Below are 17,250 nucleotides of genomic sequence, written 5' to 3' on the forward strand. Positions count from 1 at the left end.
ACATATATATACATATATATATATATATATGTATATTTATATATATAGAAAATATTTATATATATGGAAACTATCGATCAGATCTCACACTCAATGGCAAAAGGCTATAGTGTAGATGTTTTATATTTAGATTATGAAAAAGCGTTTGACACACCTCCTCATGATCTGATGCTCCACAAACTTTCTGGTTATGGTATCTCTAATATGCTTCTTAATTGGATAAATTCTTTTCTTTCTAAAAGAACACAACGAGTTGTCATGGGTTCCACCATTTCAGAGTCGTTACCAGTCACCAGTGGTGTCCCTCAAGGATCTGTTCTAGGACCACTTTTATTCATCTTATACATTAATGACATAACAGACCTAGTTAGCAATCCAATGAAGTTATACGCTGATGACAGTAAAGTTATTTCCACAAATTCTACACCTGAGAGCCCAGCTCTGCTTCAGATGGATATAAATCACATTGTGTCTTGGACTCTAACCTGGCGCTTACGACTTAATTACAAAAAGTGCCTTATCTTACACTTTAACAAAAGCAAAAATCTTAACCACCAATACTATATCTTGACTCAGCAAGGGAAGCAGCTTCTTGACTCCTCGTACAGTGAAAAAGATCTTGGGATTTGCATTTCACACAACCTCAAATGGGATACACACGTTGAAATAATATCATCAAAAGCTAACTCTGTTCTCGGTCAACTAAAGAAATCATTTATTTATAAAAATGCACAAGTTTGGAAGAGGCTCTACACATCGCTGGTCAGACCTCACCTTGAGTATGCTGCTCCTGTGTGGAATTATCTTTCTGCACACAACGTTAAAAAAATTGAAAAAGTCCAAAATCGTGCCACCAAAGCAATTCCATCTCTCAAAGCCTTATCCAGTGAAGCCAGATTAGCACACCTTCATCTTACCTCACTAAATGAAAGACGCAATCGAGGTGATTTAATCTACAACTTCAAGTTTATAAATAATTTAGAAAATATTTATTGGATTAACCCACAAATCGGCTATCCATCTGTGCGAATAACTAGAGGACACTCTCATCGTCAATGCAAAGAGTTTTTTAACGCTTCTGACCTCAATAACAATATGCGTGCTGTTTCAACTAGACTCAATTTCTTCCCTAACAGAGTAGTAAACCGATGGAATTCACTCCCACAAACTGTAATTGACTCTCGTCATCTCAATGAATTTAAAAATCGTTTAGACAAACACTGTAGCCAACACTAGTATTTAAGTTAATGTACCGAATTGCTGCTACAGCTCATTGTCTACTGGCAAAGAGCTAAAGGGTTGCTACCCCTTTCAAGCGACATTTTATTGTTCGCCGCAGCTTATCATTATTATATTATTATTATTATATATATATATATACATATAGATATATATAGATATATATATACATATATATATATATATATATATATATATATATATATATATATATATATATATACATATATATATATATATATATATATATATATATATATACATATATATATATATATATATATATATATATATATATATATATATATATTGATACATATAGATATATATATATTTATATATATATATATATATATACATATATATATATATATATATATATATATATATATATATATATATATATATATATATATATATATATATATATATATATATATGTATATATATATATACATACATATATATATATACATACAATATTGGACAAAACATTTGCAACCAACATCAAACAATGCTAAAAAGTGTTCCTAATTTTACATGTCTTAATAACGAAACGAACTATACTACCACAGCAAACAGTTCAGGAGTCTGGAGTCATAGTATGCCATAACATGAGCAATCAGCTGACAGGTGACAGCACACAGGCAGAATTTCGTTGACAAGTGCCATTTTGCAGCGGACAAAACAAGTGCAACTTTTTTGGTTTGTTTCATTTTCTTAAGTCTGGTCCGTGTCAACGTCACGGAAGTTTTTTAATAATTAAAGGAAGTATCCAGAAGTTTCTAGAAGTTTCCAGAAGAAGCATCTGGAAGCATCCAGTAGCATCCAGAAATATCCAGAAACGTCCAGAAGCATCCAGACGCATCCAGAAGCTTCCAGAAGCATCGAAAAGAAGCATCTAGAATCTTCCAGAACAGGTTCGCACAGGTTCATTTTACTATATAAGAGACATCTAAATCGATATGTAATTCAGTCTGTATATGGAAGTCAATCAGTCAGTGTTATCAAGACAGTTTATTGAAGTGAGTTTTATCAAAGTGTTTTATCGAAGAACATCATTATAAGAAGTGAAATACAACAAGTGTTTCATTACATCAATACAGTCCACATCCAACCAAGACGTTTTGTTTTACAGAGCATTATTGTATCATCACAAAGTAAATGTAACACGGTAAGTCTTGAGAAGCGTGATTATTTATTTTTATTATTTTTATGACTTCAAATGCAAAAATGGCTCCCGACAGTCTTGGATTGGAACTAAGAAAGAAAATTATTGGCGATTACGTAAGTGGAACGTCACAAACAAGTATTTGTGATAAATATCGCGTGAAAAAATGGACCGTATCAAGACTATGTTCCAAATATCGTTCTACGGGGAAGTTGGCAGCAGATAACAAAGGTGGAAGACCACGTTCCACCACTTCTAGAGAGGATTCTATGATCGTCAGATCCGTCAACAAGGATTCCTGGATATCATTAGTCGAGATGCAAAAGCAATTAGAACTGCCTGTATCGGACCAAACAATCAGACGACGTGCTGTTGAAGCCGGATTGTTTTCTCGACGCCCTGCAAAGAAACCGCTGATTTCACTAAAATACCAGAAGAAAAGACTCCTGTTTGCTATATCTCAAATTGACTGGAATGTGCAGAAATGACGAACTGTCCTGTTCAGTGATGAATCGAAGTTCAACATCATTAGGAGCGATGGCATTTGCTGTGTACGTCGACCGGCCGGTAAACGCCTCAATTTACGTTACTGCCATAAGACCGTGAAGCATGGTGGAGGCAATGTAATAGTCTTGGGGTGTTTTTCTGCTAACTAGTCTAGGTCCAATACATCGAAACGATGGAATAATGGACCGTTTCATGTATAAAAATATCCTGAAAGATGTTATGTTACCTCATGCTGAATGGAATATGCCAATAAAATGGGTTTCAGCAAAACAACGATCCGAAACACACTGCAAAAGTAGTCAAGCAGTGGTTTCAAGGCAACCACTTATCGGTGATGGATTGGCCGCCTCAGTCTCCGGATCTCAACCCTATCGAGAACCTGTGGGAGATCGTCAACCGCAGAATTAATCGTGAATGTGTTCGTAATAAGGATCAACTGTTTGAACAAATTCAAAAGGCCTGGGCAGCGATTCCACAAAGTTTCATTGATCACCTGATCGAATCTATGCCTCGAAGATGCAAGGCTGTGGTCGGCAACAAAAGATTCGCCACGAAATATTGATAGCAAAATACAGCTAGGTTAACATTTTGTCGAGTTGCATTTGTTTTGTCCAGAAGGAAACCAAATTTTTTAAATACTTTTAATTAATTTATTAATTTTCGTGTACAAATAATAAACTTTGTGATGAATAAAACTTGAAGAACTTTGTCTTTAAACAGTTACATATTTATTTGTCGAAATTGAAAAAAATGCAGCACTTTTATGTAAAGAAACTAATTTATCATTATTTGGTTGCACTCGTTTTGTCCGATACTGTATATATATCAATCAATCATATATATTCTGAAAATAAATTTTCACGGCTATTTACAAATAGTATTGAAATACTAATCTCAAGTATATACCTTAAAAAGATTGTTTATTTAGATAAATTTAAACTTAGTAATAATAATAATAATAATAGTGATAACAATAATAATAGTAATAGTAGTAATAATAATAATAAACTTAATTATAGTAATTTAAATAAATCGGTATTACTTTTCATTCACCTATCGTTTTTACTTACAAAGTTACAGTTGCAAACATTAATAAACTGACAAAACGTAACAACTAACGATGACATAAAAACGACTATTGCTAAAAAAAGTTATATAGATTTAGTAAAAATATTATTATAATCATAGTTGTTATAATATAATAATCAAAATATAATGCAAATATTACGACCAAATAAATAAATACAATATAAACAGAAAAACAATGAGAAAATCAAAACAAAACAAAAGTTACCACAAACATTACAAACAAAACAAAAAATTACCTTCGGCAATAAAAAAAAAAAAAAAAAAATCTTAAGATTAAAAAAAATAATAATACATGGTAGAATAAAACATATGTAATAAAAGGCTTAAATAAAAATAAAAACAAGTAATATATAACTGTGTAAAAAAATTTATATATCATTAAAAATAAATAATAATTAAAAAAAGAAAAAAAGAAAATGACTAACAAAAAATAATAAGTAAAACTATATACGCTAAAAAGAAAACTGAAGAAAAATAAATGAATAATAAAATAAATAATCCTAAGAAATATATTAAAGAAAACTAAAGAAATATATGAAAGAAAACTGAAGAAATATATTAAAGAAAACTAAAGAAATATATGAAAGAAAACTGAAGAAATATATGAAAGAAAACTGAAGAAATATATTAAAGAAAACTAAAGAAATATATGAAAGAAAACTGAAGAAATATATGAAAGAAAACTGAAGAAATATATGAAAGAAAACTGAAGAAATATATTAAAGAAAACTAAAGAAATATATGAAAGAAAACTAAAGAAATATATAAAAAAATAATAAAAATCTTGATTTGCCGATCGTGGTTCCAATGTTTAAATAGTTTTTTTTCTTTCTTTGCCATTATTTTTATATATTTCATTCATTAACGTTTTTTTTTAACTTCTATTTTCATTACTTTTTTACTTATTTTCTTACAGATATTTCTTTTTCTTTTTTTCTTTTAAAACGTTTATTTATTCTTCTTTTTTGTTGATTTTATTTTTGTTTAATTTATAAATGTTTTCGTTTCCCTTTTACTTTTTTCCTTTTATAAATATATATATATATATATATATATATATATATATATATATATATATATATATATATATATATATATATATATATTTATATATATATATATATGTATATATATATATATATATATATATATATATATATATATATATATATATATATATATATATATATATACACACATATATATATATACACATATATATATATATATATATATATATATATATATATATATATATATATACACATATATATATATATATATATATATATATATATATATATATATACACATATATATATATATATATATATATATATATATATATATATATATATATATATATATATATATATATATATATATATATATATACACATATATGTATATATATATATATATACAGAGCCGGAACCAGCTTTTTTTGGTCTTTGAGATAGCTAACTTTCAGCATGGAGCAAACTTCAAACATTTATATGTTTATAGTTATGTCAAATAACGATACTTTGCAAAAAGTTGCAATGATTGGGCCTGGGAACAAAAAAGCCCCAAAATTTTGTCCCCCCTGGCCCAAACGTAAGAGCAACAAGTTGATAAAATATTTTTTGTACTATTCTTAACTAGGCTTATATTCCTGATAAATTTTAAATTTCATTGTAAAATATTTTAGTTTTCAAAAATTATGACCATATAAAGTTTAAACCCCCCTCAATTTGAGGGGGTTATAAACTTTATTTCATAGTATTATCTTTCAGTGTTCAAAATATAGACCCTTATAAGGGTCCTTATTTTTGAACACTGAAAGATAATACTATGAAACTTAAAATTTATCGATGAATATAAGTCTAGTTGAGAACAGTACAAATTAAATTTATAACTTTTAAAGAATACGAGATTTTAAGTTATTACTTTTAAGAGATTATAATTTATTACTTTTAAAAAGATATGAGATTTTAAAGTTGTTATTTTTAAGACATATAAGATTTTTCTCACTTTTTTTCAAAAAAAATAATTTTTTTTTAAAGAAATAAAAATTAAATAAAAATTTAATAATCTAATAATAAAAAGCATTTAAAAGCTTGAAACGTAATAAATCTCATAGAATCGATGACGCAAATAGCTAGATTGTAATTGACTGCTGTAAGCAGTGGGCCTTAATTTAGCAAAAAGGCCAAAACAATATGTTATATATTGACTTTTTCAGTTATTTGTAATCAACTTGCATTCATAAATGGCAAAGAATGTTTATATTGTAATGGACTTGATCAATTTTTCATACGCTCTTAGGGCGCTTCATCGTCAAAATTTGTTAAATTATTTTTGAAAAACATGAAATACCTGTTTTTGGCATTTACAGTACAGCTATGAATTTAGAAATAAACTATTTTGTGAAATTTCAAAATATTTCTTTATATCTCTTAAAATTTTATGATTTAGACAAAAATCAAGAATTTTAAATTTTTTAATAGGATTTTTCATTTTAAAGACACATTTTTTATAACTTTTTATTTAAAAAAAATTGGTGTGCTAAATTTCAATTTTCATAGAAAGAAATGTATTTTGTATGTGTTGAATGCTTCACTAAGCAGTAGATGCCTTAGAAAAGCCTAATAAGTTAAAAGGAGAATAGCAGAGTGATATGAATCAACAAAAGGACGTCCAGTGAAAGACAAAGTGTCGCTAAAAAGTAAAATACTATAATTAATCCTGATGAAATGTTGTAAATATTAAAAAAATAATTTTAATGTACTACTTTTAAGATATTTGTTTTATGTGTTTTGCGTCCATTTTGTGTGCAATTAGTAGAGGATACTGGTAATACTGTTTACTAATAATTCATTGTTATACTAATGAAACATGTTACCACTATATGTTCTACCCCATTTAGTATTACTACAAACATCATCTGTATGGCTATTATAACTGAAAATAAATTACAACTCTAAGCAACTCTTAACATATACTGCAATAGATCATTGCTCGTACTGTTACAATTAAACCTTTACAATGCGTGCATGTTATTCTGAAGTTCACTTTGTGTCTTTTAGTCTTTAATTAGTAACGGAGAATTACAAATATTCAAAGTGTGTAATTGATACTGATTAACAGTTATTGTCACGAATATCTAATCTGTGCTATTAATTAGATGAATCTATATTTTAGAAATATGGGTTGTATGGATCTTATGGTCCTATGTTTAGTCATGTACGAATGAGTGTCTCATAGCACAGTATGAAACATGTGGATCCCCAGCTTTTATTTTAGACCAATATCTTACAAAAGGATCTACTTAGGGTGTCCACAAGGGTATCTTTTGTCAAAGTATTCCTTTGTGTTATACCAAAGAAACTTTTTTCAGATCATCTCATCAATACTGGCACAAGTCTCTGCATTGACACTGATACTAGAAGACACAAAGTGGACTTCAGAATAGCATGCATGCATTGTAAAGGGTTGATTGTGACAGTACGAACAATGATCTATCGCCGTATATGAGAAGGGTTGCTTATAGTTGTAAATTATTTTCCGTTATAATAGCCGTACAGATGATGCTTATAATAATACTAGATGGGATAAAACTTATAATGATAACATGTTTTATTGGTACAATAAGGAGTTATTAGTACAATAGTATTACAGGAAATGGGTGCAAACATATAAAACACATATCTTAAAAGTTGTACTTTAAAAATATTTTTAGTTGAATTACAATAACATAACATTAATGTTATTGTAATATATTTTGTAATTGTAATTATATGTTACTCATATAGTAACATCAGTTATCCCATGTTGTTTGTGTGCATATCATAAACTATATGGGATCACAAGAACAAATTAAAGTAGCATATTCGATATAAAAATTTATATTAAATATCTTCAAAAATATAATTTGCATTTTTAAAAACTAATTAAAAATTTTTAAAAATCTTTTAGAGAACAAAAGTCTTGTTTCTATGGTTTCTTTTGAATTACATATATATTATTTAGTTACAACTTTGAAATTTTTTTTCTTTGTTATTAAAATTTATTGTTGTAAAAACATGAAAGGCACACAGCAGCATTTAATAATAAACTTGGAGAAGACATGTAACGGTTTTTTGCAAGTTTTCTGTGTTTTTTTAAGTCTGAATTTTATTAATTAAATTTTGTTAACTAGGTTTAAAGTAATGTCTTTAATTTTATTTTATTCTATTCTAAGTAAGTTTATGAGGTTTCCCGGTGGGAAATGAGCTAGCAACTAGCTATAGCTATTAGCTACCTATGGGTAAAAGACACGTTTAAAACGTATAAATTACGTAGTTAGTACACATGTTCTAGACGTTTTAAACACGTCTTGTGTTATCTTGCTATCTTTTCCCCACCGGGTTAAAGTAGCAATTTTTTTGATTTGTCAAATTAAGAGTCAAAATTTAGATACTTTGCTTTTTAACATTCTTAGTTCTCATCTAAATTTCGTCAAGACACCAAAAAAAATATGTGCTAGAATAGAATAGAAAATAATTTTGCACTCTTTTAATATATAAAAAAAAAAAAAAGTTTTTACCACATGTTATAAGTATCACCGAACATGTTTTGGGGGCTTTTACGAAGTTGGTAATTTTTATATACAATATAGTAAAATTTATATACAAAATATTGTTACAATTTGCTTTTTTTTTTTTTTTTTTTTTTTTTTTTAGTATTGTATTTGCCGATTGAAAATAATTTACACTCGTAATTTATAAAAACAAATATTTACTTGACTGGGGCTTGAAGAAGAAAATATTCATCTTATAATTAAGCCCCCCCCCCAAAAAAAAAAATGCATATTCATCAAATAAAATGTTTTAACAAAATGCAAAAAATAAAATATATAACGTTTAAAATATTTAGTAATTCAAAGAGTATTTATATTTAAGAACTGATTAGTAAAATAAGATGATATATAAGTATTAATATTACAAAAAGAATTTACAATAACTTTTTTTAATAAAAATTGAAATTATAAAATTTTACAATATTTTTAGTAATTAGTATTTCAAATAATAAAACTTAAAAAAATCGTTTGTAAATTCAAAACTTATAAGATAAGAAATACATTTACAATAGCAGACTATTGTTTAGATTATTAAATATAATATTAAAGAGTAATTAGTAGGTTAATTTTTGTTTTTGTTTGCTAGTTTAAAAAGCTTTTTAGAAGAACTTTAATTCATTTTCATGTATCATCAGTAATTGCTTAAGTTTTGTTTTAAACTGGTTTAAAGAATAATTAGATTTCAGCTCATTATTTAATATTGTATTCCACAGCTTAGGACCTCGGTTAGCAATTGAGAATTTGGTTGCTGAATAATGTGTTTTGGATTGAATGTAATTGTTTTTTGAAAATCTGGTAGGGTATATGTGGTTTATTTTTTCAAAAAGTGAATTAAATAACATTGGTGATATTTTTTTATTAAGTTTAAACATGAAGATAAGAATATGGTAAAGGTTTAGTTTATATACATTTAGAATATTAAGTTTATTAAATAATGTTTGAGTGTGAGAGAAACGGTTTACGTTTGTAATTATCCTTATAGCCTGTTTTTGTTTACTAAACAGTTTTTTTACTTTTGTTGCGTTTGTGCTGCACCAAGCAACGTTTGCATAATTTAAGTAGCAATGAATTAAAGAAAAATATAAGTTTTTTAAACAAGATAGATTTAAAAACTGCTTGGCTTTATACAAAACACCTATATTTTTTGATATTTTATTTTCAATTAGACCTATGTGGTCCCTCCAGGTTAAATTTTCATCCAGAACCACACCTAAAAATTTTATTGATTGCTCTCTTTTTAATAATGCGTTATCAATAAAAAGATCAGGAAGTTTTAATGGAATATCTTGTTTTTTATGAAGACGATGGAACAAAGTGTATTTGGATTTATTGATGTTCAAAGATAGTTTGTTTGATTTGAACCATTGGGTTAATTTTTCAAGTTCTTTGTTTACTGTTTGAAATAATTTACTGATATCTTTACTAGAATAAAACAAGTTTGTATCATCTGCAAACAAAATTAAGTTTAAAATGTTAGAAAATTTATATAAGTCGTTAATATAAACGAGAAATAAAAGTGGTCCTAAAATTGATCCTTGAGGAACACCACAGGTGATTGACTTATATTTCGTTTTTCCGCTATCATATGAAATAAACTGCTTTCTATTAGACAAGTAACTATCAAACCAGGACAAATTAGTATTTATTATACCATAACTTTTCAGTTTGGATAGAAGGATTTGATGATTGATAGTGTCAAAAGCTTTACTTAAATCGATAAATACACCTAGGGTATACTTGTCTTCATCAAACCCTTTAAATATATCATGAACAAGGTGAGTGATTGCATGATCAGTTGAATGACCAGATTTAAATCCAAACTGTTTATGAAAAAGAATATTATTAACATTTAAAAAGGAATATAGTCTATTATACATAACCCGCTCTAATATTTTAGAAAAACAAGAAAGAATTGAGATTGGTCTATAATTCGTAACATCGGAAGGATCACCTGATTTTAACACTGGAATGACTTTTGCAATTTTTAGGTTATCTGGAAAAACGCCTTGTTTTAGAGATAAATTAAAAATATGTAGTAATGGAATTGTAATTTGTTTTATTGATTTGATAATGACATTACTACTTATATCATCAAATCCTAAACTTTTATTGGGTTTTAATAAAGAGACTGCGTCTAGTAATTCTTTTTCTGTAAGTTTATAATTAGACATAACATTAAGGTTGGTTGAGGTTAAGTACGAACTAAAGTGTGATTGAGTAGTTGCTATATTAGATGATAAAGTAGGACCTATATTTACAAAAAACTGGTTAAGTGTTTCAGCGACTAAGGATTTATTTACAATTTGTTTGTTATTAAATTTAAGATTTAGAGGAAGTAAATTTCTGTATAAGCTTTTTTTTCCAATTACCTCCTTAATAATATGCCAAGTTTTTTTAGAATCATTTTTGTGCTTTATTAATTGTTCAGAATAGTAACGTTTCTTTGAGCGTTTTAAAATTGACTCAAATAGCCGTTTATAGTTTTTATAGGTAGTTTCATTTTTAAGAGTTCTTTTTTTTAAGAAACTTGTTATATAAGCGTTGTTTTTTTTTTGAAGATTTAAGAATGCCCTTCGTGATCCAAGGGTTTAAAAGTGTTTTTGTTTTAATTACTTTAGTAACTTCTGGGAATGCCTTGTTATAAAGATTAAGAAACTCTGTTAGAAAAATATCATACGCTTTATTGGCGTTTAGATTTAGTTTTAGGGTGTCCCAGTTAACGCAGGATAGAAGCTTATAAAAATGACTAATAGAAGTGTCGGTTATTAAACGTGTTTTAATTATTTTTTCCCGTTCATTTTGGGCATTATATATGCATTTTTGCGATAGGATAATCGGAAATCGGAAAGTGATCAGACACGTCAGTTGTAAATATTCCTGTTCTTATATTTTCATTTATAAATTCATTTGTTATAATTTGATCTAGGGATGTTGAACTTTCCTTAGTTATTCGCGTTGGTTTATTGATTAGTGGAATATAGCTATTTTGAAAAATGGTGTTAAAAAAGTTTTTAATATATATATTATTTTCATAATCTAATATATTGAGATTGATATCACCAATAAAATATACAGCTTTATTCATAGACGATTTATTTTTAATTATTTTTTTAATGTGGTTTTCAAATACCTTAATGCTTCCTGAAGGCGGTCTGTATAAACCATGAATGACGATATTTTTTGAGGTTTTGTTAATAATTTCAATACATAACGATTCGTAATCGTTAGTAGTTGAACTTAAATTTGGTTTAACTTTGAATAATATTGAGTTTTTTATGTATATACACAAACCCCCACCTTCCTTATTAGATGCTCTAACTTGATGAATTACTTTATAATTAGGTAATTGAAAATTAGAATTGTTTTCAATGTTTTTATCTTCACACCATGTCTCACTTAGACAAATTATTTGAAATTTAATGCCAATTTTATATAAAAGTTGTTTTAATGACTCAAAATTTTTTTGAATACTTCTAATATTAATATGAAGCATTGAAAAATAGTTATCCTCCATTCCATTAGCAATTTTTTTAGAATTTGGGTCATAATATAAAGGGTTAATATTTTTAATTATTTCATCATTATTATAAAAATTAATATCAGGATCCGAATAGTTGTTTAATAGTATTGACTTTTTTGATACAAATGAATTAAAATTTATGTTTGTTAAAACAGTTTCATCAGCCATTTTAAATCAGAAATAACTTAAAGCAATATTAAAATTCAAAAAGTAATATAAAAACGTAAGAAAATCATTTATCATTATTTTTTTTTTTTTATAAATTCTCTGACAATAAGCTTATCGTATATAACAACGGAATACTTACCATTTATCCTGTGCAATTTGCTTTCTTCAAGAAGTTTCTTTCTTATTGTGGAAGTTTCCAGCGAAAAATCCTCGTTAATATAAATTCCGGATCCTTTCAGTTTATTGGCATTATTTAGGATTTTTACTTTGTCTTTATGGTTAAGTAACTTAATTACAATTGTTCTTGGATTTTTTTTTTCAATAATGCCATTTCTATGCGCTCTTTCTATGATTACCCCATTTACATTGAGATTATTTTCAAAAATGTTTATTATTATTTTTTCCGTATCATCCCAACTTTCGTTGTCATTTTCTTTAACTCCTTCAATTCGAAGATTATTTCGCCTTTGTCGATCTTCCAGCTGTCTAAATTTATTTTTTTCATTCTCACCTATATTTGCATTCGATGACTTTTTTTTTTCCAACTCGCTCATTTTTTTGTCATTGCAATCTTGATAAAACGTTAGACTTTCCTCAATGTCTTTTTGTGTTTTTTCAAACTTTATCAACTGCTTGTTAGTTTTATTTTGATCAGCATTTCGGTTTACGTTATCTTTTTTTAACATTTCACAAGTTTCCTTTAATGTACTAATTTCTTTCAGCAATCCATCGATTCGATCATTAGTCAGTTTTAAATTTGCACTTATTAACGATAGTATATCATTTTGTTGTTTTTGGAACATTTCTTGAAAAATTTCCCTAACTAATTTTATCGAGACGTCAGTGATTTGTTTTGAACTCATTTTCGATAAAATATGTACATAAAATGCTTCGACTAAGTTTAAGAAGTTTGTATTATAAAAAAAAAAAAAAAAAAAAAAAATTTCTTCGATCAATAAAAACACGTCTGTTCAAAAGTAAATGCGGTATAATATATTCATTCATAATGCTATTTTGATTATTATATTGCTCCAAAAATATTTAGATATCTTTACTATAGAAAAATATCTAGAACAAAAAAGTTTTCAAAGCTCCAGACGTCTTAGTTCCAAAAGAAGTAACTTAATTCTACATAATTAAAAAACCAAGCTTTCAAACCACTATCAAGTAAAATAGGTTTATCTTTGAATTAGGGTAGATATGAGGGCAGGAACGCTAAGTAGGATGAGAAATAGGGACTTAAGCGGGTAAATTTTTTGCCTTATATAATGAAAAGAATTTTTAATTAAAAAAAAAAAGAATTTGATATTAATTACGCTGCGGTATTGCAGTAATAAAATAATAAACATTTTTTAATTTACTTTTTATATTGGGAACTTTATTTTGTATAAATGGTCTAATCTTGGGAACTTGGTTTTTTATAAAAATAAATTGATTTTGTATAAAACTTGATTTACTATAAAATTTTATTATGTATAAAAATAAATGAGGTTTTTGTGGAACCTAAAAGGTAACAAGAAATCATGTAATTTCAGAAAGCAAATAAAAATAATGAGAACTAAATAAAAAAGTTCTATCGATAAACAGAAAAACAAAAACGACTCTGAATCTTATATCACAAGAGCATGTTGAAATATCTTATTTCCTTTTTTCTCAGGTTTTATTACTGCTTATTTTTAGTTATTGTTTTTAGCGTTAAGTTTCTAGGTTTTGACTGGGTTTTTTGTATAACTAGTACCTTTTTTGTAAGTATTGCAAATAAAGTACTAATTATACTGCCATGCTGCCATCAAAAATTTTTTGATGGCAGTCATGTTTGCTGATTGCACAAATCTTTTTTTTTCTCATAATACATATCAAAACTATTTTAAAATATAAATATTGAATTAAAGAAAAATTCTAATTGGTTTAAAATAAATAAGCTTTCACTAAATGTTAAAAACAAAAAAAGGACACTCTTTCTAAATCAAAATTACTTCTTTGCAATATACCTCTACTCATTTGTTTAGCTTCAAGAGGGGAGGGGGGATAGGCAAGGGCAATAAGTAGGGGGCGATAGGGATTTGTGGTGAAACATTAACCACAGAAACTTCTTTTTTTAGGGAGCGCACTTGTAATTAAAAAAATATTTTATAAATGGTTTTGGGTGCCCTTTTTTCATAACTTGTACGTGCATCTAAGACACTAAACAACTTAAAATTTAATATAACAAAGTTTATTTTAGTTAACAACTATCGTTAATAATAAAAAAAAAGTTAATGTTACTGTAATGATTCGCTTATTTAAAAATGTATTTTTACTAGACATATTACTGTAATTAAGAATTATGAAAGAAATTTACTTTCCTGTTAGTTTATGAAAAAAAACTTTTTGCAAGATTTTATTCTCAGCAAATGTAAAGGTATTAAAGACATCGTACGGACTTATGACCTCTATAAGCATTGCATATCTTACTGAGGTCTGTGCCTACTGAGTTGAAGGAAAACATTTTATTGGCAACTTAAAGTCTGTTTCACGTTTAATTGAAGTTAATGGCAATCCAGAAAGACATTCGTTTGTAATTGTTAATTGCAGATAATTTTTGATAATCTTTAGTCTACTGAAACTTCTCTCATTGCCAGATGGAACAGAAAGAGCCAAAAAGATTTTTGTAAAGTATAGACAAGTTAGGAAGACATGGTGTCATCTGTTACTCAATTAAGAATTACGCCTTTCTTTTGTAGTTTAGTTGTCAGTGCTGGAAGAATTCATGCATACACATCTTTGAAAGTTTCAAACTCTCTGAGTACTTTTCAAATATTTATGCCATTACTGTAAATTTTACATATAATTGAATACAAAACATATAATGAATCTCTGTTTTATAAGGTAATTATATATTTTTGATAATCACTTTATGTTAAAATTTGTTCAAACATAAAAACTCAAAAAGGTTTAAACTTGTATAAAATTTAACAATTTCACAAAAAATTTTTTGGATTTTTATTAATCAGATTTGCAGCGTTAGTAACATTTTTATTAAAATATTGAGATTCAAGGTGCTAAGTTTAGTTTAAAACAAATATTGTATCACTTATGTTTATAATGAATAACTTTAATTCCTTTTTGTAATTTATCTAATTTGAAAAAAGAAAACAAATCAATACGATGCCAAAGTTGGGTCAATGAGTATGCAGTAAACTACAAAGATCTGTTTATTTATTGTAGTTATTGTTAGCCCAACTATAACTAAAGCGTTGAGCTAACAAGGGTTAGAGTGTATACCTAATTAAATTGTGTTCTTTGGGTTAGTATCCACTTCTATGTAGAGTGCGACAATTATTTGTTTGTCAAATATCGATGTACAAATATTTGTTGGGGATCGTACTTGAATTAGGTAACGCAAACTTTCACAATGAAAAAAACAAAAACGGTCAAAAGTTTTCCATCGCAATTATAATTTAAATAAAAAATCAAAATAGCCTATTAAGTTTAATGAAAATCGCCGCGTTAAAGAGCTTAATATCTCCTACTTTTGTATTTTAAATATATTTTGCGTTGCATAATTTATGGACGATCCCTTCGACAATATTCGGTTAAATTATTCGTTAAAGAATATTCGTAAAAACCAATCGTTTAAACTATTCGCTGGGTACGAATATATTCGTAAACCTATATAATAAATAATAACAGTTTAAAAAGTATCTATTCGTCAAACAAATAAACGGGAACGAATATATATTGGTTTACTTTTATTTGCCAAGGGATTGTTCATAACTTACGTAACGCAAACTTTCACAATAAACAAAACAAAAATGGTCAAAGGTACAAATATTATTTGTTAAACGAATATAAAAAAATAATTTGTATTTTACAAATATATTATTATATTTTATTTTTGTATATCTTATTTTTTAATATTTGAAAATGTTAAACAAACATATCGGTATTGTGATTTATACTCTTCCAGTTAATTACGGAGTCACGTTATACCAACAACCTGCAGGTCACGATGCGTTTACGAAGCTGCCATCTACACATGCTGGTGAAAGCGTTTTAGCAGAAAAATTCATCATGGTTTAAAAAAAAAAGTACAAGTGTTAAAATAGAAGTACAAGTGTTAGAAAGACGACATATACGAGACGGAACATCATTTAAGTCTTTTAAAAAATATTTGATGACATTATGACATCATTTAAGACATAAAAGATGCACCTCATTTGAATAAAATTTTAACTAAGCATTGTTTGAGAGTTAAGTGTCCCTTTGTATGCCAAAGTTTACAAGCGAGAAAAAAATATTATCCCCTTTTTTTTTCTTTTCTGGTACATTTCATATTAATATAATGTAATATCACAATTTATTATTGTTACTTTACTTTATATAATAAGTAAGAAAACATTACTTATTAGTTTGTTTGTAATTAATAAATAATGTTTTCTCGCTTATTATATATTACATAATATGATAATTAAATTAACGAACTTTTTAAATTAAATTAATCATCAACAAGATAACTTTACAGGTAAATCAAATTTAGTAGGGTTACCGGGGCTATTCCGAACGAAAAATATAATTTAAGTTTTTGTAATTCTTTTTTATTTTCTTTTTTTTTTTTTTTTTTTTACCATAATTGTTTAAATAATTTATTACTTTATTAATTAACTTATTATACTATGAAACAGTTAAAGTTAAGTATTAAGTTAGTTAAGTATTAGTCATTACCTGTGCAAATTTTCGGTACAGGTATTTCTTTTTTAACTAATTTTATCTGTTTATACTAATGATATTCTAAAGGAATTTCCTTTCATTTACAATTGTTAATTTAGATTAAACATTTGAATATTTTTTTCAGGTGCAAGCTGCCTTTCTTCATAAAATGCCCAGAAAGTCTTGTATTTGGGATTCCTTTGAAATGACTGATACTACTCTTGCAAAGTGTAATGTGTACAAAATAAACTTGTTGCTAAAGTCATT

At 26.8% G+C, this 17,250-nt stretch overlaps 1 protein-coding gene across 1 annotated transcript; it reads right to left on the reverse strand.

Annotated features, from left to right (window-relative positions):
• Positions 1-12,368: 12,368 nt before the first annotated feature.
• Positions 12,369-13,097, reverse strand: LOC136079191 (uncharacterized). The gene has a single exon (XM_065794913.1). It carries the CDS (start codon positions 13,095-13,097, stop codon positions 12,369-12,371), a length of 729 nt encoding a protein of 242 aa, XP_065650985.1.
• Between the last annotated feature and the right edge of the window lie 4,153 nt (positions 13,098-17,250).

Source organism: Hydra vulgaris, chromosome 04, assembly GCF_038396675.1.
Source record: "Hydra vulgaris chromosome 04, alternate assembly HydraT2T_AEP".
In the NCBI taxonomy this organism is placed as follows: Eukaryota; Metazoa; Cnidaria; class Hydrozoa; order Anthoathecata; family Hydridae; genus Hydra; species Hydra vulgaris.

What these genes read in the sequence shown, in the direction of transcription:
- LOC136079191 (XM_065794913.1), bottom strand. Translation starts at nt 13,097, where the DNA reads ATGTTCCAAAAACAACAAAATGATATACTATCGTTAATAAGTGCAAAT.